Source organism: Oncorhynchus mykiss, chromosome 17 (genome assembly GCF_013265735.2).
Source record: "Oncorhynchus mykiss isolate Arlee chromosome 17, USDA_OmykA_1.1, whole genome shotgun sequence".
Lineage (NCBI taxonomy): Eukaryota > Metazoa > Chordata > Actinopteri > Salmoniformes > Salmonidae > Oncorhynchus > Oncorhynchus mykiss.
The window spans coordinates 52,398,555-52,426,086 of record NC_048581.1 but is presented as its reverse complement, the minus strand read 5'-3'; the positions used below and the strand labels follow the sequence as shown (position 1 = coordinate 52,426,086).

The following is a 27,532-nucleotide window of genomic DNA, read 5'->3' as shown; positions in this document are numbered from 1 at the left end:
TTTACTAACAACAAGAGGGCTTTGTATTGGATCCTATTTCTTCTTATTTAAGAAATAGGAGGTAGGCCTACCTGTTTGACAGGCTAAATTAGGGTATAATGCTGATATATCGTAGATTTGTTGGTCAATTCCTGCACCCAACATGCACCCTGTAAATAGCTTACCTCTGTGCCATAGGCCTACTTTTTATTTTAAAAAATTTCAAAAAGCACAGGTATTGACAGTTTAAGATAAAAAAAAAAAGGGATTTGATTACATAAAGTGACCTATAACAGCACTTTGATCCGCAATGCTTTATGCTAGAAATAAACTGTAAAATACCTGTGAAAGACTCCAATGCATAATGGATATATTTGACTTTCTATAGCAGAGGAGACCTAAATTAGACTTTGCTTGGGAAGTCATCTTTTTTTTTTTACTATCAATTGATTAAGCTATTCACTTTATGTACAATAGAAGATGCTTAAACCCAGGCAGCTTTTAGGGAAACACTTGAGACCGTCTCTCTTTGGGTTAAGCCACGGAAGAAGAGTAGCCAGCCGCTAAAAAAAAAAAAATTCTGCGTCGGCACGCATACTCTGTCTGGGGTGGAAAGGTAGGCCTAACTTTTGCTCAGATTCCTAATGACATCTCAGATTTAATTATTTGCAAACAGGGACAGGTTAGATGGAGATATATGATATGACAAACACATAGTGTAGGCCTATCTCTCTGTCTATTCTAATTTAGGTCATTTGTGTGGAATTAAAAAATATTCTGCTAATATGTAAAATGATGTAGAATTGCATGACATTTTTATAAAAGGCAATTTTTTTCGGACAAGCAAATACAATTATTGATTCATGCAATGCTTTTAATATAAAGGAAATATTTCCACCTCTGTTCCACCTCTACTCCACCTCTACTCCAAAGTAGTCTGCGAACCCTCAACCTTCTGGTCCGCAGCCCTGTGCGCAATCAAAATTCCTGCGTTGCATTGTAATGCTTACTGGACGGAGAACAGTTTCTAAAACTGCATATCTAAGACTCTGGTCTGTCCAAGAATTGAGGGTAAACAGTAAACATGTTCTCCTCTATCCACTTGTTTTCTAAGCATTCAGGGAGGATTTAGGTCAAATATATTTTGCTGAAGGTGGGGCCATCCATTTTCATTTCAGAGAGGTCAAATTTTCACCATGTAAACCTTATAAATAATGTTCATTCCCTAAGAGGAAGGCCATGTTGGTGTCAGTTATTTTCAGTTTATCGTCCAAACTCTATTGCAATGCACTTCATTATTACAGATGTGAGTGCTACAGGGTGGTAGTCATTGTGGCAGGATGCCTTAGAGTTATAGCTCTACCACCAGCACTTAGATTTACCATTGTAAATTTGTTGAACCTTCAGCATCTACGAGGTCAATTATAACCTAGGTGTGTTCTTCAACCTTCAGGATAGGTTTATAGGGTAAATATCAACACTTTGGAGAGAGAGGAAGGTTGGGCTGAAGGTGGGACACCTCAAGCAGGTAGGTAAGTTAATGTAAGCCCCTGGGTAAGGGCAGGGGGAATGCCTTTAGAGCTGTTATGAACCTGTAATAAGAACAGAAATGAGGAGATGGGAGGACAATTTGGAACTGACTGTTTAGTACAGGTACAGATGGGGATGTTTAGCGGGGACAGGGGACTGAGGGCCTTAACATGCTCCATAGATGAGAGCAATACCACAGGCACAGCCATCTCACAGCAAAGCACTCCATCACTCTCTTTCCCACACTCAACCTGGAGGAGAAGGAGACCCCGGTACAACTGGGTTTGACAAAGGGAAGGAGAGAGATGGAAGGAGGGGAAAAAACAAGAGCTGGGCAGGTTTGAAGGGGCTGATAGGAGAAGAGAGGAGGGAGCAGAGGGGCAGGGTTGTGTGAGTAGTAACAGGAAAGGGTGAGGTAGGAAAGAAAAGGGAGGGGGAGAGAGGGGGAAGCTAGCAAAGTGTAGAGTGAAGGGGGGTCGAGAGGGAAGGATCGGTGGAGAGAGGGATGGAGGAGGGAATGAAGTCTTGGAGAGAGAGAGAGAGAAAGAGAGAGAGAGAGGTTTTCACAAAGTGTTTGGCAAAGTCCCTCTCAGTCCTGCACAGCCTCTCAAGAGGAGGGACTAGTTCTCACTGATCAGGTAGGTAGGTGTGTGTTGTGTGTGTGTGTGTGTGTGTGTGTGTGTGTGTGTGTGTGTGTGTGTGTGTGTGTGTGTGCCAGTGCAAGTTTGTGTGTCTATTTTAAATCACCACCTAATGTTATAGAAATGGAGAAAAACAGAAGATAACGTCTTTTGTTTTTATTGGATTATTTTCTTTCTTTTTTGCATTAAAGGACACTTGTTCATTAAAGGACACTTGTTCATTAAAGGACACTTGTTCATTAAAGGACACTTGTTCATTAAAGGACACTTGTTCGACATTTCTCTGCAGAGTGTGCTGGTTTGGCACCAGCGTGAATCCTTATATAAAGACTACATTCATGGATATATTCTTCCCTTTTTTTCCCCCCTCTCTGGACCAATTACTTGATGGAGAAAGAACCCTAAATTCTGTCTCTGCAGTAACATACAGTATTTAACATGCAGTATATCCAGTGTTGAGTCAATATTGCCTGTTGTTTGGCTGATCAGCTGCTCTTTGACATGAGCTCTGCACTGGGATACCTTTGATTATGGTTAGTTATGATTGGTTATGGTGTTTTGATGTTTCTAGTCATGTTGCAATAGACTGTCAAAAAATGACAGTATCTTATAGTGCAGAGTCCAGTAGTACATTATGGTGCAGATTCCAGTAGTACAGAATGTGTTGCTTTTACAAAGAGGGGCAGAGAAACATCTATCTATTTAATGGAAATGTATGTATTCAAACTCCTAAAAGGAGAGTCCATGGGTCTTTACAATGTGCTCTCATTTCTTTGGGGCCCCTTTCTTGTAGTAGGGCAAGGTTGGTTAGAATTTTCCACTAATATTTGGAGTATTTACCAGTTTGTTCAGGTATGTTTTACTCACATTTCCGAACTCTGGGTAACTAATCTGTCTCCTCTCTTTCTCTCCGTCTCTCCTTCAAGCTGAGGTAGACTTGTGTGTAAGCTCTTTTCTGCGTGTGTGTGACCTGCGTGTGTGACCATGAGTGGATTGTGTGTGTTCCTCTTGGCGTGCGTCCTGCCGCTGTCCCTCGCCTCGCCAGGCAGGCAGGACCCGTTCCTTTGGCTGTCCGCCCTGCGAGGTCGTGGTTATGTCGAGGGCTCCCTATTGGCTGACACCACCGGAGGGGAGTGTCCTGCAGAGTGTGACTGCCCGCCCTCCTTCCCCATCGCTATGTACTGTGATGGGCGTGGCTTGACAGCCATGCCCAATGTGCCTTCCAGGATGAAGTATCTGTACCTGCAGCACAATGAGATCTCCGCCATGCCAGACTCTGCCCTGGCCAACGCCACCAACCTTGTCTGGGTCATGATGCATCACAACGCTCTGTCTACGGACAAAATCGGCAAGAGGGTAGGTTCTTCTACCCAACACAACATGACACTGGACTTCACAAAAAGTCACTAGGATTCATTACAGTACTGTACACCAGGGTTTTGTTTTTTGCCACATTTTGTTTTTTTGCCACGTTTTGTTTTTTTCCCCTTAGCACTACACCACTGATTCAAATAATCAGTGTGGGTGGGGGTTGGGTGGGGTGGGGGTGGTGGCGGGTATGTTCGGAAACCTGGCTCTGCACTGCACTAGGCCTTGACAAATCAAACCTAATTTTATGTTTGAACAAACATATCCTTATATTCTAGGTGTTTGCCAAGCTGCAGGGGTTGGAGCGTCTGTACCTTCAACATAATAACCTGACTCGTGTTCCCCCCAACCTGCCAAGCTCACTACGGGACCTCAGACTCAACAACAACAACATCAACAAGGTAACAACACTCAGACTTCTCACCACTACTGGCCCTTCAAACACTTTCATTCATCTTCATCTGTCTCCAGATGTTTTTATGTTGTAAAGTGGATCCAGAGGTTTTTCTGTTGATTGTAAAGTGGATCCAGAGGTTTTTCTGTTGATTGTAAAGTGGATCCAGATGTTTTTCTGTTGATTGTAAAGTGGATCCAGATGTTTTTCTGTTGATTGTAAAGTGGATCCAGAGGTTTTTCTGTTGATTGTAAAGTGGATCCAGATGTTTTTCTGTTGATTGTAAAGTGGATCCAGATGTTTTTCTGTTGATTGTAAAGTGGATCCAGATGTTTTTCTGTTGATTGTAAAGTGGATCCAGAGGTTTTTCAATCAAGTGTCCAAGCCACATGTAAAAAAAAAAAAACACAGTCTTGGAAAGACAACATTCGTCCTTGTTTCAAGTATGACGGCACCAGGACTTACTGTTTCTATCAATAATTTAAATACAGCTTGTTTTGTTGTTGTTTTTGCCTAGATGTTTTAAATAAAGTGAATAAAGTTTGTATTTTTGTGAATGCCTAGATAACACCAGCGGCCCTTGATGGCATGGAAAACCTGACCATCCTGTATCTCCACGATAACGCTCTGACAGAGATGGGCACATCTCTGAGGGGTTTGAACTCACTCACTCTGCTTGATGTCAGCGGCAACAAGCTGAAGAAGGTATCGTAATGTAGAGTGTGTGTGTGTGTGTGTGTGTGTGCGCGTGTGTGTGTGTGTGTGTGTGTGTGTGTGTGTGTGTGTGTGTGTGTGTGTGTGTGTGTGTGTGTGTGTGTGTGTGTGTGTGTGTGTGTGTGTGTGTGTGTGTGTGTGTCTGTTGATTGAAGCCAGCAATGGCAATTGAATAGACTTGCAAGATTGATTAATTCATCGAATGATTAATTGATCGACTGACGATCCATGTCCAGGTACCAGATAGTCTTCCAGAGCGCCTCCACCAGCTGTACCTGGAGTCCAACGCCATCAGTGCTGTCCCAGAGGGTTTCCTCAGTAAGTTCTCCCAGCTGCAGTACGTCCGCATGGCCCACAACCAGCTGACCGACAATGGCATCCCCCCCAACACCTTCAACGTGTCTGGCCTGGTGGAGCTGGACCTCAGCTTTAACCAGCTGGAGAGGATCCCCCCCGTCAGCCAGACGCTTGAGCACCTCTACCTGCAGGCCAACCACATCAAAGGTGTGTAAAGTGGGCCTGCAAGCAGTAAACACACTCGTGCACGTACACACGCACACCGTCTTGGCTATTAATCGAAGTCGATGATAACAATTTTTTGTTGGAGTTAGTGGAGGGGTCAGTGACTCTGGTTCCACTTCATGTGGCTGTGGGGAGTGATGTGGCTGCTGCAGGTGGGACACGTTTTGAGTGATTCGTATGACGTGATTTCAGCAACACTTTGAAGTTAAACAAACAAAGTTCCTTTTTGTTTAAATGCCAGAATGTAAACAATAGCTCCTCCCCCTCTCTCACTCCCATTCGTCCCTTTTATTTTTCTGTCTCCCACTCCTTTGTCTCCCTTCCCTCTCTCTCCCTTCCTCGCCATCTCTCCCTCCTCTCTCTCTGTAGAGTTTACACTGGGGAGTTTCTGTGATGTCGTGGACGTAATGAATTTCTCCAAGCTAAGGACACTGCGTCTGGAGGGGAATGAGATCAGCATCGGGGATGTCCCCTCGGAGTCGGCCCTCTGTCTGCGTCTGGCTAACACCATTGATGTGTAAAGCACCAATTTCACCACCGGGCGGCAGCATCATCTCACCATGACTCGTGCAGCAGTCCTTATTTTAGCATAACATTTAAATTCCCCAATCTCACCAAGAAGGGGCAGTAAAGGGCTGTAAAGGCACAAAGGCCCAGGTGCTCCAAGTTAATCTGTTGTTTTATCTCTTATCATTCAAAGGACATTATGATAGATCTCCATATCAGGTCATTTTTCTTTCTCTAAGCTTTAGATGCATAGATCGTTCAAAGCATGTTGAAAGTGCTTCTTCCAAAGTCAACTCTGGAGGAAAGATAACTTTATATAAGCTACGTGAATATCGTATACTTCTGTGGTGATGATTTCAAAGCCACAATTGTTGGTATATGTGAGTGTGGATGCTCACATTTCTAATAGGATGTGTGTACCAGAGGAAGCAGGTGGGAGGAGCTATAGGAGGACGGGATCATTGTAATGGCTGGAATGGAATCAGTGGAATGGAGTCTAACGTGGTTTCCATTGGCTTGATGTGTTTGATACCATGCCATTGATTCCATTCAAGCCATTACAATGATCCCGTCCTCCTATAGCTCCTCCCACAAACATCAACTGGTGTGTACGTTGTCTGTGTGTATGTGTCCCCATTTGACAGTTACTGTCTTTTTACAATAAATGTTATAATATGATGATGGTATGTATGAATATGTATGCAGTTTATTCTGCATAAGCCTTACTGTAAAGAGACTAAGACCACACAAAGGCAGATGAAATGCATGAAGAACGCACTACGCATTCATCTATCCGCCAAAAGTTTAACTTTTGACACTCTTATGGACAAAATTATGGATGAGTGGCGGTTGACTGTCCATCATTTGAAGAGTTTCATTCCAAAACACTATACATCCATTTTCAGAAATGTTAATAAATTATCTTTTATAGTTTAACAACACATTTTTGGAGTGGTTAAAAAAATAGTTTTAATGACTCGACACGCTGCAACTCCTGCCTCTCCAATCTCCTCATTGGTTTTTAGGAGCATATGCCCACATGCCATCTCCTCATTGGTTTTTGCCATTTACCCACGTGGGTGATTGAAAGACGAACTGAGGTTCACTCTCCATTCCAGTTGGTTGTGATAATGCGCCTGCGCCTTAAAGTTGGATGCCAACCGCCATATAACGTCCAAAGAAGAAGCCTGTAGGAGGAGAAATTACTAGAAACAAACTCAGTTTACCGTTTTATCTGTGGATTAATTGTTGGAGTAGAGGACCTTGTGCATTTCAGGTAAAATAACAACTCAATGTTTATATCCCAGGCCAAAGTAGTTGGCAACAGCAAGCTAGCTAGCTAAATTGCCATAAATCTGTAATGCTTTTCGACCTGACCCCAAATTAATCTAGTTAGTTCAGAGTTAGTTTTGATTTTTCAACCTGAGTGTCCTGATCGCGTCTGGTGTAGGGGGACAAAATCAACATGTGCTCGATGGCGCACGTGTGTCTGGTCAGCATCTAAGGTCCAAGGGGAAGGGGTAAAGATTTAATTGGGACTGGCTGTAATACTGTTTTTTTGCTTCTCTCTATGTGTTTTAATTTTGTGTGAGCAGCCAGCCCATTATACCACTGAATCAATCCTATTGACCTTAGGGGAGATTGGTCTCACGTTTATTTAAACAGTGTAGTAATGACTAATGGCTATTAACATCTGCTAACCATGTGTGTGACCAATTATTTATTTTTTATTTTTATTTGACCTGAACCTAAACTCTTTATGGGCAGGAGTTCCGGGAATCTATCCGTACAGCCACAGGGCTAACCCTAACTCTAAGGTTGCCAGTCCATTTATATACCCAACCCCTTGGTTAACCAGTTGCATCTCTAGGGGCGCTATTTCATTTTTGGATAAAAAACGTTCCCGTTTTAAGCGCGATATTTTGTCACGAAAAGATGCTCGACTATGCATATTCTTGACAGTTTTGGAAAGAAAACACTCTGAAGTTTCAGAATCTGCAAAGATTTTGTCTGCCCCAGAACTCATTCTACAGGCGAAACCAAGATGATACGTCAAACAGGAAATTAGCAGAATTTCTGAAGCTCTGTTTTCTAATGTCTCCTTATATGGCTGTGAATGCGACAGGAATAAGCTTAGACCTTCTGCCGTTTCCCCAAGATGTCGGCAGCATTGTGACGTATTTGTAGGCATATCATTGGAAGATTCACCATAAGAGACTACATTTTCCAAGTGTCCGCCTGGTGTCCTGCGTCGAAAACTGGTGCGCAAAGCCATGTGCAAGCATTTTTCCATTTGATTGAGAGGGGAAACCATGCTTCCACGAACGATATATCATCGAAGAGATATGTGAAAAACACCTTGAGGATTGATTCTAAACAACGTTTGCCATGTTTTCAGTCGATATTATGGAGTTAATTTGGAAAAAAGTTCGCGTTTTGAGGACTGAATTTTCGGGGTTTTTTGGTAGCCAAATGTGATGTACAAAACGGAGCTATTTCTTATACACAAATAATCTTTTTGGAAAAACTGAGCATCTGCTATCTAACTGAGAGTCTCCTCATTGAAAGCATCTGAAGTTCTTCAAAGGTAAATGATTTTATTTGAAGGCTTTTATGTTTTTGTTGAAATGTTGCGTGCTGGATGCTAACGCTAATGCTAACGCTAAATGCTACGCTAGCTAGCTACTTTTACACATGGTTGAGAAGCATATTTTGAAAATCTGAGATGACAGTGTTGTTTACAAAAGGCTAAGCTTGAGAGATGGCATATTTATTTCATTTCATTTGCGATTTTCATGAATAGTTAACGTTGCGTTATGGTAATGAGCTTGAGTCTGTATTCACGATCCGGGATGGGGAGATCAGAAAGGTTAACATATGTAACCCTAAGGCCATCCATTTCATTACCCAGCCCCAGATTCAGTGGGTCACTGGGTCACTCTGTCAGACTGGCCTCTACAGGTAAACTGCCAAAATAAAGGAAACATTTGAATAAATGAGGGATACAAATTATATTGAAAGCAGTTGCTTCCACACAGGTTTGGTTCCAGAGTTAATTAAACAATTAACATACCATCAGGCTTAAGGTCATGTATAAAAATGCCCAGTTTCCAATTATTTTGGCTACCATCGCTAGAAGAAAAGGGAAATGGACTGTTGTGCTTACTCAAGCGCCATGGAATTGTCGACCCATTGGCCACCCGTCTTGGAACACCTGATGGTAAAATGTTGACTCATCCACCTCCTGAGGGAGTTTTCAGCTGTTATATTGACTGCTGTATACATTTCACCGCAGGACAAGAAAAATAACAAGCTGACACTTAACGAACTGTACAGGGCAATAAACAAGCAGGAAAACTTACATCAGGAGGCTACTTTTCTGGTTGCCAGTGATTTTAATTGTGTCATTAAGACATGTGATGCCCAACTTCCATCAACCAGTCTCCTTCAACACTAGGGGCGAAAAAGTCCTAGACCACTGTTGTTCTACCCACAAGCAAGCATACAAGGCCCTCCCTATTCCGCAAGTCAGCAAATCAGTTCATGACTCTGCAATCCTGCTTCCTGTTACCAAGCGGAAGCTCAAACAGGAAGTACCCATTACTCGCTCCATTGAGAAATGATCACCAGAATCTTAGATTATGCTACAGGACTGCTTTGCTAGCACTTATTGGAATATGTTTCAGGACTCCGCTGATAACATAGACGAGCTAGACACCTCTGTCACAGGCTTCATTAGGAAATGCATCGGCGACATTGTCCCCACAGTGAAGGTTCAATGCTTTCTCAATCAAAAGCCCTGGATTAACAGTGAGGATGGTGCTAAACTAAAGGACATGGAATGATATTACACAGGCTGCGACGCCCACCGCATGAGGCAAGGGCAACGATGCCTCTCTACCACACAAACCCAATGCATTTTATACACACTTCGACAATAACAACATTGTGCAAGGTGAGGGCCATCACCGTCCCAGAGGACTGGGTGATCTCGCTCTCCGAGGCCGACGTGAGCATGCCCCCATCCACGGGGATGCAGTGGAGCCGGTCTAAGGCTTCAAGTTCCTCGAAATCCAAATCACTGAGGGCTTAAAATGGTCCACACACACTCGTACAGTAGTGAAGAAGGCACGACAGCACGTCTTCCCCCTCAGGAGGTTAGAGGTTTGGCATGGGACCTCAAATTTCTACAGCTGTACCATTGAGAGCATCTTGACTGGCCGCATCACTGCTTGGTAGAGAAATAGCACTGCCCTCGATCGTATGGCGCTATAGAGGGTGGTGAGGACAGCACAGTACATCACTGGGGCCGAGCTCCCTGCCATCCAGGCCCTCTAAAATCAGGCGATGTGAAAGGAAGACCTGACACCAACAGGCTGCTGAACAACTTCTATCCTCAAGCCATAAGACTGCTAAATAGTTAACAAAGTGGCTGAGTTTGCCATTGTAATTTATTTTTGCACTGGCTATGCACACTCACGTGGCCCTACACACTCACACATGCTGACACAATTCATAAATTCCTCACACACACAAAATATGCACACACCTTTATACTGATTACACACACGCACACCCACCATTTATACTGCTGCTACTCTGTTTATCATATGTCCTGATGCCTAGTCATCTTACCCATATACATATCTTCCTCTATCATTCCAGTATCCTTGCACATTGTCAATATGGTACAGGAACTGACTGATCCTGTATATATTATGCTTACTTACTTTCTCATGTTCTTCTTATTTTATTTTGTGTGTATTTTTGTTCTACATGATCTTATGTTTAGTATTACATTGTTATTGATCACTGCATTGTTGGGTTTAGAACTTGCAAGAAAGGCATTTCATTGTACTTGTGCACATGACAAAACATGAGTCTTGATCTCAGTCACTGTAACGGCCGTCGAAAGAACTACACCAAAGCGCAGCGTGGTGAGCGTACATATTCCTTTTATTTAGGATGACGCCGACAAAAACAATAAACACCACAAAACAACCGTGAGGGCTATGTCAAATTTCAAATTAATTTCAAATTTATCAAATTTATTTAAATATAGCCCTTCGTACATCAGCTGATATCTCAAAGTGCTGTACAGAAACCCAGCCTAAAACCCCAAACAGCAAGCAATGCAGGTGTAGAAGCACGTTGGCTAGGAAAAACTCCCTAGAAAGGCCAAAACCTAGGAAGAAACCTAGAGAGGAACCAGGCTATGTGGGGTGGCCAGTCCTCTTCTGGCTGTGCCGGGTGGAGATTATAACAGAACATGGCCAAGAGGTTCAAATGTTCATAAATTACCAGCATGGTCCAATAATAATAAGGCAGAACAGTTGAAAGTGGAGCAGCAGCACGGCCAGGTGGACTGGGGACAGCAAGGAGTCATCATGTCAGGTAGTCCTGAGGCATGGTCCTAGGGCTCAGGTCCTCCGAGAGAGAGAAAAAAAGAGAGAATTAGAGAGAGCACACTAAAATTCACACAGGACACTGAATAGGACAGGAGAAGTACTCCAGATATAACAAACTGACCCTAGCCCCCCGACACATAAACTACTGCAGCATAAATAGTGGAGGCTGAGACAGGAGGGGTCAGGAGACACTGTTGCCCCATCCGAGGACACCCCCGGACAGGGCCAAACAGGAAGGATATAACCCTACCCACTTTGCCAAAGCACAGCCCCCACACCACTAGAGGGATATCTTCAACCACCAACTGGGGGGGGCGCCAACCCAGACAGGATGACCACATCAGTGGTCTTGTCCAGTATTTTCAATTTTACATTGCTAAACATGTAAAAACATTTTCCATTGTGTGCTTTAATGAACATGACCCAGGTGAACCAGGAAAGAGTGCCCAGTAACTCTGCCACTTTGACCAATGAGTTCTGACCTCTACAGAAGTGTGCAATGTTACAAGAGTTTCCAATTGGAGTGTGCCAGTACTTACAGCCAACATGACGCAGTGGGACCTGCCCAGAGGGAAACGTCAGCATTCCAGTACAGAGTCCCAGCGAACAGTACTGGGAGTGAGTATCAAACCCACACACACACACACACACACACACACACACACCTCAATTCTATTTCATTTTTGCTCGCAGTCGAAAATACTTCAGTGGGAGCACAGGTTGTGTTGAATGCCAGGTTGCCTGTAATGCAGTGGGTAAGCTGAGCCTGTCTGTAAGACAGGTTAGTGTTTTTCACCATGAATCTTGTTCTGGAGGTAGCTAGCTATACAGAGTGGTCAATAGTTGACACAGCCACAAAGTCATACAATTAGATTGTATACCTAACCCTAACCTTAACCACACTGCTAACCCTAAGGCCTAACCCTAACCTTAAATTAAGACCAAAAAGCACATTTTAGTTTTTATGAATTTTTACAATATAGCCAGTCTGTAAGGTGGTCTATCTGTCTGTATGTCCCTCCCCAGCCTGGTGGCCTTACAAAGATCTAGTAGTCTGGATGAGACTGGTCCGGTGGTCTGGCATCTGGCTCTCTGCCTGCTGCTAGGATGGCTGCTCATTGCTGCTGCCCTATACAAAGGCATCAAGTTCTCAGTATCACCCAGATCCATTTTGTGTGTGTGAGTTGGTCCTGTCTTTCTGATGTGTGTGTGTGTATCTTGTCAGTCTAATAATTGTTTGTGTGTCTGTCCCCAGGTAGTGTATTTCACCGCTACGTTTCCATATGTGGTCTTGCTGATCCTGCTGATCCGTGGAGTGACACTAGAGGGTGCCAGAGACGACATTGTGTTCTATATCGGCTCCCAGTCCAACCTCGCCAAACTGTGTGAGGCAGAGGTCAGGGACTAAAATAATAGAGACACTTCAGATCTGTCAGCAGATCTCAACCCAATTGAACACTTATGGGAGATTCTGGAGAGGTGCCTGAGACAGCGTTTTCCACCTCAATCAACAGAATATAAAATGTTGGAATTTCCCGTGTTAGAATGGTGCCCAATGCCGAGCTACCTAGCGATGGAAAGCCCACCTGACGAGCTAAATGCCTTCTATGCAAGCATCACTGAACCATGCATGAGAGCACCAGGCTGGTCATGGCTCACATCAACACAATCATCCTAGACACCCTTGACCCAACAAGTCTAGAACCAACAGGACCCTGAACAGCTTCTACCCGCAAGCCATAAGACTGCAAAACAAGACTGCTAAATATCTAATCAAATGGCTAAATAGCTAAACAAATGGCTAAATAGCTAATCAAATAGCTAAATAGCTAAACAAATATCTAAATAGCTAATCAAATGGCTAAATAGCTAATAAAATGGCTAAATAGCTAATAAAATGGCTAAATAGCTAAACAAATATCTAAATAGCTAAACAAATAGCTAAATAGCTAAACAAATAGCTAAATAGCTAAACAAATAGCTAAATAGCTAAACAAATGGCTAAATAGCTAAACAAATGGCTATATAGCTAAACAAATATCTAAATAGCTAAACAAATAGCTAAACAAATAGCTAAATAGCTAAACAAATGGCTAAATAGCTAAACAAATGGCTAAATAGCTAAACAAATATCTAAATAGCTAAACAAATAGCTAAATAGCTAAACAAATGGCTAAATAGCTAATCAAATGGCTACCCGGACCACCTCCATTCCCAGCTAACAATTCTAGGATGAGATAAAATAAATGTAAAATAAAGTGTCCAGTTTTCCATTTGTTAGCGGAACATTCTCTCTATGCTAGCAAAATCCTTCTGAGAACCTTTTGAACATGTTTGTGTTAAAGTTGGAATATTCCCTTAAAGCCAAACAGAGTGGATATAATGTTCTCAGAATATACAGCACAAATGTTCTATGTGTGTTTTATGGGACGTTGCAAGAACATTCATGTGTCCAGTCTTCTGAGGATTAGGAGAATATTCCATCAATGTCCCACCAAACATACACAGAACATGGTTGCCATATTTTCAGATTATACAGTATTAATGTTCTAGATGCGTTTCATGGAAATGGTGCAAGAATATTCCTGTGTATCAGTTGTCTGGCCGTCGCCATGGAAACGTTCTCCAAAACTATGCATCATGCCTTGTTACTGTTGCCAAGCACATCAAGGCCCTGATTGGTGAACCACTGATCCGTCCACAGTTCTTTATTTTTGTTTGGCAAGTTTACGGATACACACACACATTGATTTTAACATTGTCTTTTCAATTTACATATTTGACACACTTTGACATACACGATTACATTGTGCATGTTAATTTATACATTATTATTGAACATGTCCTCACCTGGGATTTGCACTCAAATCTTCCTGCTCTGCCTCCATGTGTCACGCTTGTTAAAATGGATGGACCAAGGTGTAGCGTGATCGGAGTTCCACATCTTTATTAAAAGTGAAACTTCTTAACAAAAACAATAAACAAATAACGATACGTGAAGTAACGTAGTGCAACAAGCACATACACTAACAATATCCCACAATTGCAGGTGGGAACAGGGACACCTTAAAACTTGTTGAGGCCAGGGGAACTCCCCCCCCCCCCGTTCAGCTGAAAAGGTGGCGCAGGGAATGCAAAAATATTATTTAGAAATAGTTAACCTCCACACATTAACAAGTCCAATACCTCAAATCTACCCAACATGTCAGATTTTTTTTATGTTTTACGGCGAAAACACAACATATATTTATGTTAGACCACCACCAAACTAAAGAAAAAAACGTAGCCATTTTTTCCATCAAAATATAAAAATCACAAAAGCAGGATAAAAAAAAAATCAATCACTAACCTCTTGAAAATCTTCATCAGATGACAGTCATATGACATGTTACACAGTACATTTATGTTTTGTTCGATAATATGCATTTTATATCCATAAATCTCGGTTTACATTGACGCCATGTTCAGAAAATTCTCCAATACATCCGGAGGAATTATAGAAAGCTACGCCAGATAACAGAAATACTCATCATCAACTTTGACTAAAGATACATGTTCTACATATAATTTAAAAGATACACTTGTTCTTAATGCAACCGCTGTGTCACATTTTTTTTTACGTTACGGAAAAAGCCTAACATTGCAATAATCTGAGACGTCGCTCAGACGTAACAATATTTCTCCGCTATGTTGGAGTCAACAGAAATACAAAATTACAACATAAATATTCCCTTACCTTTGATGATCTTCCATAAGAATGTAGTGCAAGGAGTCCTAGTTCAACAATAAATCGTTGTGTTTCATAATGTTCAATTCTAGTGTCCAAGTAGTAGCATTTGCTACCACTTTCAGCTCAAATGCCCCAAAAATTACTTCTGGTCCAGGATAACTTTGCATCAAAACTTCCAAATTACATATTACAGGTCGACGAAACTGGTCAAACTAAGTGCAGAATCAATCTTCAGTATGTTATAATCATACAGATCGAATAGCATTCCAACCGGACCATTCATGTTCATCTGGGGCTGATTGGAACAGCCGAAGCACTCGAACGCAAACGCGCCTCAAGCACATGGAAATCTTTTGCGACACATACTACTTTCCTTCCCATTAGGTCAAAGTTCACAGCAAATGCTCCATTACACTTTCTACAGAATGAGGACATCTAGTGGAAGACATAGGAAGTGTTTCCAGATCCATAACTTGTTGGGAAGGGAGGGGGCGATGACGTCAAAGTTGCCCCAACGTTCAGGATTCCAAAACTAGTTTGGAAGATTGCCTGCCCTGTGAGTTCTGTTATACTCACAGACATAATTCAAACGGTTTTAGAAACTTCAGAGTGTTTTGTATCCAATAATAATAATAATAATATGCATATATTAGCAATTTAGGACAGATTTTGATGCAGTTCACTATGGGCACGCAATTCATCCAAAGGGGAAATACTGCCCCCTTCGCCCCAAGAGGTTTTTAAGTATGATCCCCAATTAGAGAAAACGATAAACAGCTGCCTCTAATTGGGAACCATACTCAATCCCAAACATAGAAATTAATTGACTAGAACACCCCCTAGTCACGTACTGACCTACAACACCATAGAGAACCAAGGGCTGGCTCTCTATGGTCAGGGCGTGACAGTACCCCCTCCAAAGGTGCGCACTCCGGCTGCAAAACCTGAAACCAAATGGGGAGGGTAGGGGGGGTGACTAGTGTTGGTGGCGGCTCCGTTGGGTGTCGTAGCCCCCGCCCAGACTCCCGGATCTGGCCATGGCGTCGGGCTGAACGCCATGCCTGGACTGGGCATCGGTGCAGAGGAAGGCTCCTGCCATGGAGTGGGACTGGACACCCTAGACCCAAACTGTTACAGACCTATATCCATCCTGCCCTGCCTATCTAAATTCTTCGAAAGCCAAGTTAATAAACAGATCACTGACCATTTCGAATCCCACCATACCGTCTCCGCTGTGCAATCCGGTTTCCGAGCCAGTCACGGATGCACCTCTTTTTTTAGTATTTATCACTGATGTCGCTCTTGCTGCGGGCGATTCCCTGATCCACCTCTACACAGACGACACTATTCTGTATACATCGGGCCCTTCCTTGGACACTGTGCTAACTAACCTCCAAATGAGCTTCAATGCCATACAACACTCTTTCCGTGGCCTCCAACTTCTTTTAAACGCTAGTAAAATCAAATGCATGCTTTTCAACCGTTCGCTGCCTGCACCCGCCCGCCCGAGTGGCATTACCACCCTGGACGGGTGGTACATAACTATAAATTCTGGGTGATACCTAACTATAAATACCTAGGTGTCTGGTTAGACTGTAAACTCTCCTTCCAGGCTCATATTAAACATCTGCAATCCAAAATCAAATCTAGAATCGGCGTTCTATTTCGCAACAAAGCCTCCACTCATGCTTCCAAACTTACCCTAGTAAAACTGACTATCCTATCGATCCTCGATTTGTTACCAAATCACCTTATACCACCCACCTCTGCGACCTGTATGCTCTAGTCGGTCTGGCCCTCGCTACATATTTGTTGCCAGACCCACTGGCTCCAGGTCATCTATAAGTCTATGATAGGTAAAACTCTGCCTTATCTCATTTAACTGGTCACGATAACAACACCCACCCGTAGCACACATTCCAGCAGTTATATCTCACTGATCATCCCCAAAGCCAACATCTCATTTGGTCGCCTTTCCTTCCACTTCTTTGCTGCCAGTGACTGGAACGAATTGCAAAAATCGCTGAAGTTGGAGACTTTTATTTCCCTCACCAACTTTAAACATCAACTATATGAGCAGCTAACCGATCGCTATATATATGTATATAGTATATATGTATATAGTATATAGTCCATCTGTAAATAGCCCACCCAATCTACCTACCTCCTCCCCATACTGTTTTTATTTTATTTACTTTGCTGCTCTTTTGCACACCAGTATCTCTACCTGCACATCATCATCTGCTCATTTATCACTCCAGTGTTAATCTGCTAAATTGTAATTTTTCGCTCCTATGGCCTATTTATTGCCTACCTCCTCATGCCTTTTGCACACACTGTATATAGACTTTCTTTTTTCTACTGTGTCATTGACTTGTTTATTGTGTTATTGGCTTGTTTATTGTTCACTCCACGTGTAACTCTGTGTTGTTGTCTGTGTCACACTGCTTTGCTTTATCTTGGCCAGGTCGCAGTTGTAAATGAGAACTTGTTCTCAACCTGCCTTCCTGGTTAAATAAAGGTGAAATAAAAAATTAAATAAATTAAATACAAAATCTCTCAACGTGTGTGCGATCAACTTTCCAGGTGGTCCTATCTCTATGGAGTGGAGACTGCACCCCTCGGTTGGGAGCCGAGATATGGGATCGGGCCCAGACAACCCTGGTTCCCGGAGATCATCCGCCTGGTTGGTTCCGTTTCTTCCTGATGTATTGTCCCAGGCGCACGTGAGGATTTGGCACCCATGAAGGTTGAAGATTTTTATGGCAGCCATTTTGGCGTTTCATGTAGGGATGGCTCTACCCTGGGTTCTCATCCTCTGGTGGTGTGGTTCCTGAAAGGCCCGGACTATAGAGTCTAGGCGTATGACACCGACCTGGGACCTGCCGTTGGTCCTGGACACTTTGTATGAGCCTCCGTTTGAACCATTGGAGTCTGTGGACCTGAAAGTCCTTTCCTACAACACTGCCCTGCTCATGACCTTTGCGTCGGCCAAGCGCGTTGGGGGTCAGTACACTCTTCCTGTTCAGAGATTGCATCTGTCTACTCCAAAGTGTGGTTAAGTCCTAATGCAGTTGCTCCTAAGTTTATGCCTATGAGTAGGGTGGCTCCTGTCTAACTATCTTTCACACCTCGTTGATTTATGAGGGGGGCGGGACTTCTCTCTATGATTTGAATATCACAACCAGGTGTGATTTCACACCAGGATGTAGTAAATATCATACCCATTGTTCTGAGTGGATGGGGCATAACCACATGTTCTATATAAACATCACACCCCACTGTTCTGATTACAGTATTGTGGATGTGAGGAGGGGTGCTAGTGTCTATGTGCAGACATGTTGTGAAATGTGTAGGTGGGGTGACAGAGACTATTGTGTTGATCAAGGGGCTATTGTATTGGGGCCTATGGTGACACCATAGGGGTTGATGTGATGGGTTAGTTAGGATGAGGGTTCCATGTCTTGGCATAACACTTATACTCCTTTGTCCACATTTCTTAAGTGAGAATGCTTGAAGTTGTGATGGGCTAGTCAGGATGGAGGTCTGTGTGTTTGTGTGTATTGGTGTATTGGTGGGGAGAGGCTGGTGATGTGGGTCTGGACAGTTCAACTCTAAAAATGCTTGGTTGACAAATCTTGTGATTTATTAGGGGGTGTGAGGTCATACCAAGATGTACATTTCACACCCATTGTTCTGAGTGGCCGGGGCTTCACAATAGGATGCAAATATCTCACCCATGTGACTTCCCATGAGGATGTGAATATCACATCCTCACGTTTTGAATTTATTTACCACGATTTGTATGTAAATATCATACCCCACTGTTCTGATTATTATAGTCTGGATATGATGGGTTAGTTAGAAGGGGGTCCATATGTCTGTGTGTGACATGTTGTGAAAGGTGTTGGTTGGGGGACCGAAACTATAGTGTTGATCAAGGGCTAATGTATGCATGCCGCGTCTGTGCATGAACACTGTACATTTCTATATTTTATAACTCATAAATGTATCAAATTGACATCAATTTATGTTTCCATTTCCATTTGAGTCATTTAGCAGACACTCTTATCCAGAAAGACGTACAGAAGCAATTAGGGTTAAGTGCTGTGCTCAAGGTAATCAAGTCATATATGGATGTGGCTGCACTACATCATCATTCTCCATCTGCCAGTGTTCTTCAATAGGACAAAGTGGCAAGAGTCACTCATGTGCTACCATTTGGAATTGTAGCGTACTATAAACTGGGTGGTTCAAGCCCTGAATACTTATTGGATGAAAGCTGTGTTATGTCAGACCGTATGCCACAGGTATGCCAAAATATTTATTTGTACTGTTCTAATTATGTTGGTAACCAGTTTATAATAGCAATAAGGCACCTCAAGTGTTTGTGGTATATGGCCAGTACACCACGGCTATGGGCTGTGTACAGGCATTCCGTGTTGAATTATAAACTTGATCTCCACTATAAAAAAACACATAGACTTTCAATCTCCAGCTGTCCCATAGTAATGAATTTGTCAGGAGTCGGGACAAGACAGACAGGCAGACAGCTTTTCTCAGCCATTCGAAATCATGAATCAGCTGGCATTATTTTTATGGATTTAAACAAAGAAATGTCAATAGAAAACAGGTAAAACCAAACGACATGTAGCTAGTTTGCAGTCTTTCCAGCTTCAGTTTGAAGTGATTGTGTTAGCTGTGCTGTTGGCTAGCTCCTCTGAACAAGTGTCCTGAGGAGAGAGCACATTTTCTATGCCAGGCGAAATCGTGCATCATTTGCTCATTGTTATGGATGTATCCAAATAAACGTCACTAGAAAACAGCTTAAACAAACACAAATGCAGCTACTTTGCTCTTATTCTGGCTGCACTGTATGATGTGACCAGCCAGTATGACAATGGAACATTTAGAACAAACGACTGGGTCATGTTCATAGATACAGAACAAAAATAATTAACGACTTTGTCCCATCTCTGGCAACTGAACCGATAGAACGAACGACTAGCCAACTTGGGTAGCAATCTTAGATTCATGTCAGGACTATATCTCATGGAAGGATGAAGTAGTATGAATAAATTCATCTAAATAGTGTTTTTTATTTATCTTAATTTAACCAGGCAAGTCAGTTAAGAGCAAATTTAAATGTACAATAACGGCCTAACCCGGCCAAACCCTCACTTAACCAATTGTGTGCCGCCCTATGGGACTCCTGGTTGTGACACAGCCCGGGATCGAACCCGGGTCTGTAGTGACGCCTCCAGCACTGTGATGCAGTGCCATAGTCTGCTGCGTCGCTCGATCCCCGAGTTAAAATATGTCAATCATTATTTGAATATGTTGGTGACCCGGCTTCGTCTTGGGCCTATCACCCGTACCAATATATCCTCCAAACACCGGCTTCGAGGGAATTATCACTTAAATGCCACACCCCCTCGTGCTTTATTTCTCAAGTGTTAAATTGCTTAAATTACCTGAGTTATATAAACTCTGCTTAAAAAGAAACGTCTCTTTTTCAGGACCCTGTCTTTCAATGATAATTCTCAAAATCCAAATAACTTCACAGATCTTCATTGTAAAGGGTATAAACACTGTTTCCCATGCTTGCTCAATGAACTATAAACAATTAATGAACATGCACCTGTGGAACGGTCGTTAAGACACAGCTTACGGACGGTAGGCAATTAAGATCACAGTTATGAACATTTAGGACAGTAAAGAGGCCTTTCTACTGACTGAAAAACACCAAAAGAAAGATGTCCAGGGTCCCTGCTCATCTGTGTGAACGTGCCTTAGGCATGCTGCAAGGAGGCATGAGGACTGCAGATGTGGCCAGGGCAATAAATTGCGATGTCTGTACTGTGAGATGCCTAAGACAGCGCTACAGGGAGACAGGATGGACAGCTGATCATCCTCGCAGTAGCAGACCATGTGTAACAACACCTGCAAAGGGTCGGTACATCCAAACGTCATACTTGTGGGACAGGTACAGGATGACAACAACAACTGCCCGAGTTACACAAGGAACGAGGAATCCCTCCATCAGTGCTCAGACTGTCCGCAATAGGCTGAGAGTGGCTGGACTGAGGGCTTGTAGGCCTGTTGTAAGGCAGGTCCTCACCAGACATCATCGGCAACAACGTTACCTATGGGCACAAACCCACCGTCGCTGGACCAGACAGGACTGGCAAAAAGTGCTCTTCGCTGACGAGTCAAGGTTTTGTCTCACCAGGGGTGATGGTCGGATTTGCGTTTATCGTCGAAGGAATGAGCGTTACACCGAGGCCTGTACTCTGAAGCGGGATCAATTTGGAGGTGGAGGGTCCGTCATGGTCTGGGGAAGTGTGCCACAGCATCATCGGACTGAGCTTGTTGTCATTGCAGGCAATCTCAACGCTGTGCGTTACAGGGAAGACATCCTCCTTCCTCATGTGGTACCCTTCCTGCAGGCTCATCCTGACATGACCCTCCAGCATGACAATGCCACTAGCCATACTGCTCGTTCTCTGCGTGATTTCCTGCAAGACAGGAATGTCAGTGTTCTGCCATGGCCAGCGAAGAGCCCGGATCTCAATCCCATTGGGCACGTCTGGGACCTGTTGGATCGGAGGGAACTTGCAGGCGCCTTGGTGGAAGACTGGGGTAACATCTCACAGCAAGAACTGGCAAATCTGGTGCAGTCCATAAGGAGGAAATGCACTACAGTACTTAATGCAGCTGGTGGCCACACCAGATACTGACCGTTACTTTTGATTTTGACCCCCACTTTGTTCAGGGACACATTATTTCATTTCTGTTAGTCCCATGTCTGTGGAACTTGTTCAGTTTATGTCTCAGTTGTTGAATCTTGTTGTGTTCATACAAATATTTACACATGCTAAGTTTGCTGAAAATACACGCAGTTAACAGTGAAATAACCTTTTTTTTGCTGAGTTTATAACAAAATATTCTACTCATTATCTGAATTTCATTCATACACATATGATGTTCTTGTCATTTGTTAACAATACAATTAACTATCACTGGCCTAAACCCACTCTAATTCACATACCGCCCCAACAGATCCACAGATCACGTAATCAATCGCACTCCGCACTGCCCTTTCCCACTTGGACAAAAGGTACACCTATGTGAGAATGCTGTTCATTGACTACCAGTCAGCGTTCAACACCATAGTGCCCACAAAGCTCATTACTAAGCTAAGGACCCTGGGACTATACACCTTCCTTTGCAACTGGATCCTGGACTTCCAGATTTGCCACCCCCAGGTGGTAAGGGTGGTAAGGGAAGCCAAAAACACGTCTTCCATGCTGATCCTCAACACTTGGTCCCCTCAGGGTTGCATGCTTAGTTCCCTCCTGTACTCCCTGTTCACCTACGACTGAGTGGCCAAACACGACTCTAATGCCATCATTAATTTTGCTGATGACACAACAGCAGTAGGCCTGATAACCGACAACGATGAGACAGCCTATAAGTAGGAAGTCAGAGACCTGGCAGTGTGGTGCCAGGACAACACCCTCTCCCTTAATGTGAGTAAGACAAAGGAGCTGATCATGGACTACAGGAAAAGGCAGAGTGAACAGGCCTCCATTAACATTGACGGGGCTGTAGTGGAGCGGGTTGAGAGTTTCAAGTTCCTTGGTGTCCACATCACCAACAAACTATCATGGTCCAAACACACCAAGACAGTCATGAAGAGGGAGCGACAACACATTTTCCCCCTCAGGAGACTGAAAAGATTTGGAATAGGTCCCCAGATCCTCAAAAAGTTCTACAGCTGCACCATCGAGAGCATCTTGACCGGTTGCATCACTGCCTGGTATGGCAACTGCTCGGCATTTGACCGTAACGCGCTACTGAGGGTAGTGCATACATCCCAGTACATCACAGGGGTCAAGCTTTCTGCCATCCAGGACCTGCATACTAGGCGGTGTCAGAGAAAAGCCCAAGAAATTGTCAAAGACTCCAGCCACCCTAGTCATAGACTGTTCTCTCTGCTACCGCATGGCAAGCGGTACCGGAGCGCCAAGTCTAGGTCCAAAAGGTTCTTTAACAGCTTCAACCCCCAAGCCATAAGACTGCTGAATAATTAATCAAATGGCCACCATGGACTATTTACATTGACCCCCCTTTACCCCTACCTACATGAGCAAATTATCTTGACAGTACCAGTAACCAGGAACCCTGCAAATTGACTCGGTAAAGGTACCCCATTTTTATAGCCACGTTATTATTTTATTGTGTTACTTTTAACTTTATAAATATTTTCTTAACTCTTTCTTGAACTGCATTGTTGGTTAAGGGCTTGTAAATGAGCATTTCACTCTAAGGTCTACCTACACCTGTTGTATTCGGCGCATGTAACCAAGAGTTTGATTTGATTTGAAATAAAACAATGTGCATGTCAAGTTATATTCAAATTCTGTAAAGAAAATAACATTTACCATATATTCTTTCTTTTCAGCATTTCAAAAACAACAGTTTTGAAATGTGTGTCTTGTATTTTTGAATTTGGATTAAATGGTAGTTAAAAAGACAAATGGTGAGCCTATCATTACGTCATGTTAATGATGAGTCAGTCTAAGCACTGCGCGGTTTATACCGTGTCTGTCAGCCTGGTAAAGTTTGACTGCAGTAAAGGACTTATATTTTACTGCGATTCTCTGTGGTGGAATGAATTGTATAAAAACGAAACTGACAAAAGGTGTTTGAGGGAATCAGTTTGAGAACGGCGAGGAGCAGAATTTCTAATCTTGTTCAGATAATGACTAGCTATGTGGGATACAAGGTGATTCTGCTCAAAGTGCATTGAAGTTGACCTCAAACCCACACAGAGCGGAATAAATACAATTCATGAAACAATAGGATGCATTCATATGTTGGGAGTTTATTAGAGTGGATTTGACATGTTACATGGAGCTGATGTTAGAATAGGACATGACAACAGTGGCCCTAACAAACACATAACCTTCAGACCCAGCTCCTTCATTAATAAGGGGAATTCTGGTTTCTTAGGCCCAGTTGCAGCACTTGCAGCTGGCGTCGAACACCAGGCCGGCAGCACACTGCTGGTCATAGGTCTTGCCCTGGCTACAATTGTAGAAGTGGTTGGAATTGGTGGGGTCAGGGTATATTCCGTCAGCCTTCCCGGCGCAGAAGCCAGATCCGCTGCTACTACTGCCACTGCCACTGCTGCCACCGCTGCTGCTGCCACCTTGACCGCCGGGCTGTGGGGGGTTAAGTGGGTGCTGGGTAGGGGTTACTGGGGCGATGGGGACCGTACGGGCGGCACAAGCTGGGAGAGATGGAGGACATAGGAGTGGGGGAAGGGGGTTGAGAGAATTTTTGATAATTTCAACTACATTTCTACTACTATTTGAGAGAGTGATAGAGAGGATTGCTGTTGAATGTTTGTGTGTGCATGCAGGCATGCATGTGTCTGTGTCACTCACCGGCTCCGGTTCCCAGTCCAGACTTGAGGGTGTTGATCAGTGGGTATCTGCCCTGTCCACAGAAGGTTCCAGAGAAGTCATCCAGATCCAGACTCCACACCATGGCTCCTCCGAAGCCAGTGTTCTTCAGCCACTCGATCTGTAAGGGAGACAGAGAGGGGAGAGGAGGGGAGAGGAGGGTTTACTTAACGGGGTGAAATTGGATAAATATGTATAGGTGATAGAACTTCATCATTTGCCCTATGTTGCTCAGTTGGTAGGGAATGGATCTTTCATTGACAGGATGGTGGATTCGATTCTCACTGGGGTCACCTATAACAAAATGTATGCACTCACTACTGTAAATCACGAAGATAAAAGCTACTGTTTAATTCCTTATATTATTAGGCTTATTGTACAGAGTAGGATGCTACGCCATTACCTGCTAGTTATATCTTTCCTTCAACAGACAAACACCCCACAAACACAGACCTTGTCCTGGTAACTCTTGACGTTGTCATATCCAACCCAGATGTTCTGCTGGGTGTAGGCGTAGGGCACCATCTGGGCAGAGTCCCAGGCCTGGGTAGCTCCCTGCTTCAGTAAGGTGCAGATCTAATGACACACACACAATTACGTTAGGGTTGCAAGTTGCATGATTCAGGAAGCTGCAGATGTAATCACTCAAAAACATACACAAGGTTTGTGTCCAAAATGACACCCTGTTCCCCAGGACAATACCTTTGACAAGAGCACACAAGTAGTGCACTGTGTAGGGATTGGAATAGGGTGTAATTTCGGACCTATCTTAATCCTGTGTCAATTACCTCGTAGTAGGCCAGGAAGCCAGACTGTCTGGTGAATGGTCCGGCCGGGCCGGGGCCATTGGCGGGAGCGCCCACTCCAGTGTTAGAGCCACTGGCCAGCTGGAAGGTGTGGCCGTAGGTGGGGAATCCAACCAGGAGCTTCTCAGCGGGGGCACCACTGCTCTTCCAGTACTTCATAGCATAGTCCTGAGAACACACAGAGTATGTTGTAGTGAGAACTGGAGCGAGAATAATTATTAAGAAATGTGGAACTCACTCTCAGCTCAAAACTAAATAGGCAGGAAGAGATAAATGAGCCGAGGAAGAGAGAGAGGAAGAGATGGGCACGGAGAGAGAGACTCACCACATCGAAGTAGATGTAATCTCCCTGATCAGCTGGTCCTCTGTAGAGAGGGCTGTTTTCTCCAGTGCTGTGTTCCCAAGATCCATGAAAGTCATAGGTCATCACATGCAGGTAGTCCAACACACTGAGAGGGAGAGAGAAAGAGAGGGAGAAAGAGAGTTTCCAATATAACAAGAAGTATTTGATAGATCATGCATGTTTTAATGTACACATTTTTCCTAAGAAATAATATATGAATGAGATCCAGTGTGTATGTACTGACGATCCAATCTCGGCGATCTGGTATCCGGAGTCGATGGTTCCCTTTCCGGCAGAAACAGCTGCAGTCAGCATCAGACGAGGACGGTTGGTGTTCTTTCCTTCAGCCTCAAAGGCAGCCATCAGCTCCTAGAGGGAGACAGTGCACAGAGGGATGTTTGTGTTCATTTGGGAGTTCAGGTGTTCATTCTTGTCTGTGTGTTCATTTGTGTGTGCATGAGCTATTTTGTGCGTGTGTGTGTGTTTATTCATGTGTTTGTTCATTCGTGTGTGTGTGTGTGTATGTGTATGGGTGTTTGAGTCTAACCTGCAGCAAGGTGGTGAATCTGGCCTTGTCTGCGGGTGGGGAGCCTCTGGATCCGGGATACTCCCAGTCAATGTCCAGGCCGTCAAACTGGTACTGTCTCAGGAACTTGATAACGCTGCTGATGAACGTCTGACGGTTGGCTGCACTGGACACCATTGCTGTGAACCTGGGTACACACACACAGCTCAGACACAGGGTGTGTGTGTAAATGTGTGTGTGCACTTGCATATTTATACGCATCTCCACTTACGGCTGAGTGCCAAAATTCCATCCTCCAATGGCTAGCAGAGTCTTCAGGTTGCTGTTCCTGTTACCAAATACAAGACTTAGGGTTATTACTGGCTTAGGCGTGCATGTGTGTACCACGGAAGGCTGCTGAGGGGAAGAAAGCTCATAAAAATGTCTGGGATGGTGGAAATGGAATGGCATCAAACACATAGAAACAATGTGTTTCACATATTTGATACCATTCCACTAATTCTGCTCCAGCCCTTACCACGAGCCCGTCCTCCACACTTAAAGTGCCACAAACCTCCTGTGGCGTGTACATGCCTGAATGAGAAAGTGTTTGCCTGCATTTGTCTATGTGTGTGCGTGCCTGCATGCATGCATGCGTATGTGCATGTGTGCATGCCTGCTTGAGTGTGTGTTTGTGTGTGAGTGTTTGTGCATGTGTGTGTCTCTCTCTCACTGGTTCTTGAGAGCCTGGAACTGTCCGTAGAGTTTCTCATCGTCCCATTCGTAGGTCTTGATCTCGTTGTTGGCCATGCCGGCAAAGGCATAGATCAGATGGTCACAGAGACAGGGGTCCACGTTGGTGGGGAAATACTTGCCTGCTCCTGGCCGGTACTGGCCCCAGTTAGTGAAATAACAGGATAGGATGTAGGAGGATCCTATGGAAGGGTAGTAGTAATGTTAGAGTTTGGAGTTAGGCAGTTTTAGTCATGGTTGTCATGCTCTGTAAGTTGAGTTATTGTTCTCTGATTGGCTATTTAACTAGCTGCTAGCTAAATGTAAATGAAATGTACTTAAACTTACCTAGCTGTGCATGCAGCAGGAGAGCCAGTCCTAGAGAGGGAGAAAAGGAGAATGGTGAGAGAAAGCGAGAGAGACAGAAGTAAAGAAAGGAGAAAGACAAAGGGAGAGATTTTATTTTACTTTTTAAAAAGTCAACATAATTCAGAACTGTAATGATCATGATATAAAGTGCAGTTCTTCCCCTCAGACATGAATATAGATGGGTCATGGTGCTGGCAACCTCAGTCCTTAGAAACAGACATTGAACACAGTAGCATTGACAAAATGCATAGCTAGAGGACATTCGTCAGTGGCCAATTCTCTCCACAGGGAGCCAAAGCCTTAGCATAGAGCATAGTCTCTGAATGTTGCTAATTGTCATTACAATGAAAATGTAAATAACATGTTTGAAATAAAGACCAATAGTACAGTTATACGCTAAGTAAGTCAAAATAAATTCCACTTACCAACGCAGATGAGTAGTTTGCCCATGGTTGCTCTGTACATTGCTCCTTGGGCTGCTGAACCCTTTTATACTCTCAACGACCACTCC

At 43.7% G+C, this 27,532-nt stretch overlaps 2 protein-coding genes across 2 annotated transcripts; one reads left to right on the top strand and one right to left on the bottom strand.

Moving 5' to 3' along the window:
• Positions 1-2,003: 2,003 nt before the first annotated feature.
• LOC110494069 (fibromodulin) lies at positions 2,004-6,333 on the top strand. Its single transcript, XM_036950115.1, has 6 exons — positions 2,004-2,147; positions 3,077-3,506; positions 3,797-3,919; positions 4,477-4,617; positions 4,863-5,130; positions 5,518-6,333. The coding sequence occupies exons 2-6, from the start codon at positions 3,135-3,137 to the stop codon at positions 5,667-5,669; spliced, it is 1,056 nt and encodes a 351-aa protein (XP_036806010.1). The 5' UTR covers positions 2,004-2,147; positions 3,077-3,134; the 3' UTR covers positions 5,670-6,333.
• Positions 6,334-23,663: 17,330 nt separating this feature from the next.
• Positions 23,664-27,532, bottom strand: LOC110494068 (acidic mammalian chitinase). The gene is made up of 11 exons (XM_021568764.2): positions 27,447-27,532; positions 27,001-27,030; positions 26,654-26,855; positions 26,213-26,269; positions 25,963-26,128; positions 25,660-25,784; positions 25,398-25,521; positions 25,055-25,240; positions 24,720-24,842; positions 24,249-24,387; positions 23,664-24,091 (listed from the first exon to the last, which is right to left on the bottom strand). Exons 1-11 carry the CDS (start codon positions 27,484-27,486, stop codon positions 23,808-23,810), a joined length of 1,476 nt encoding a protein of 491 aa, XP_021424439.2. The 5' UTR covers positions 27,487-27,532; the 3' UTR covers positions 23,664-23,807.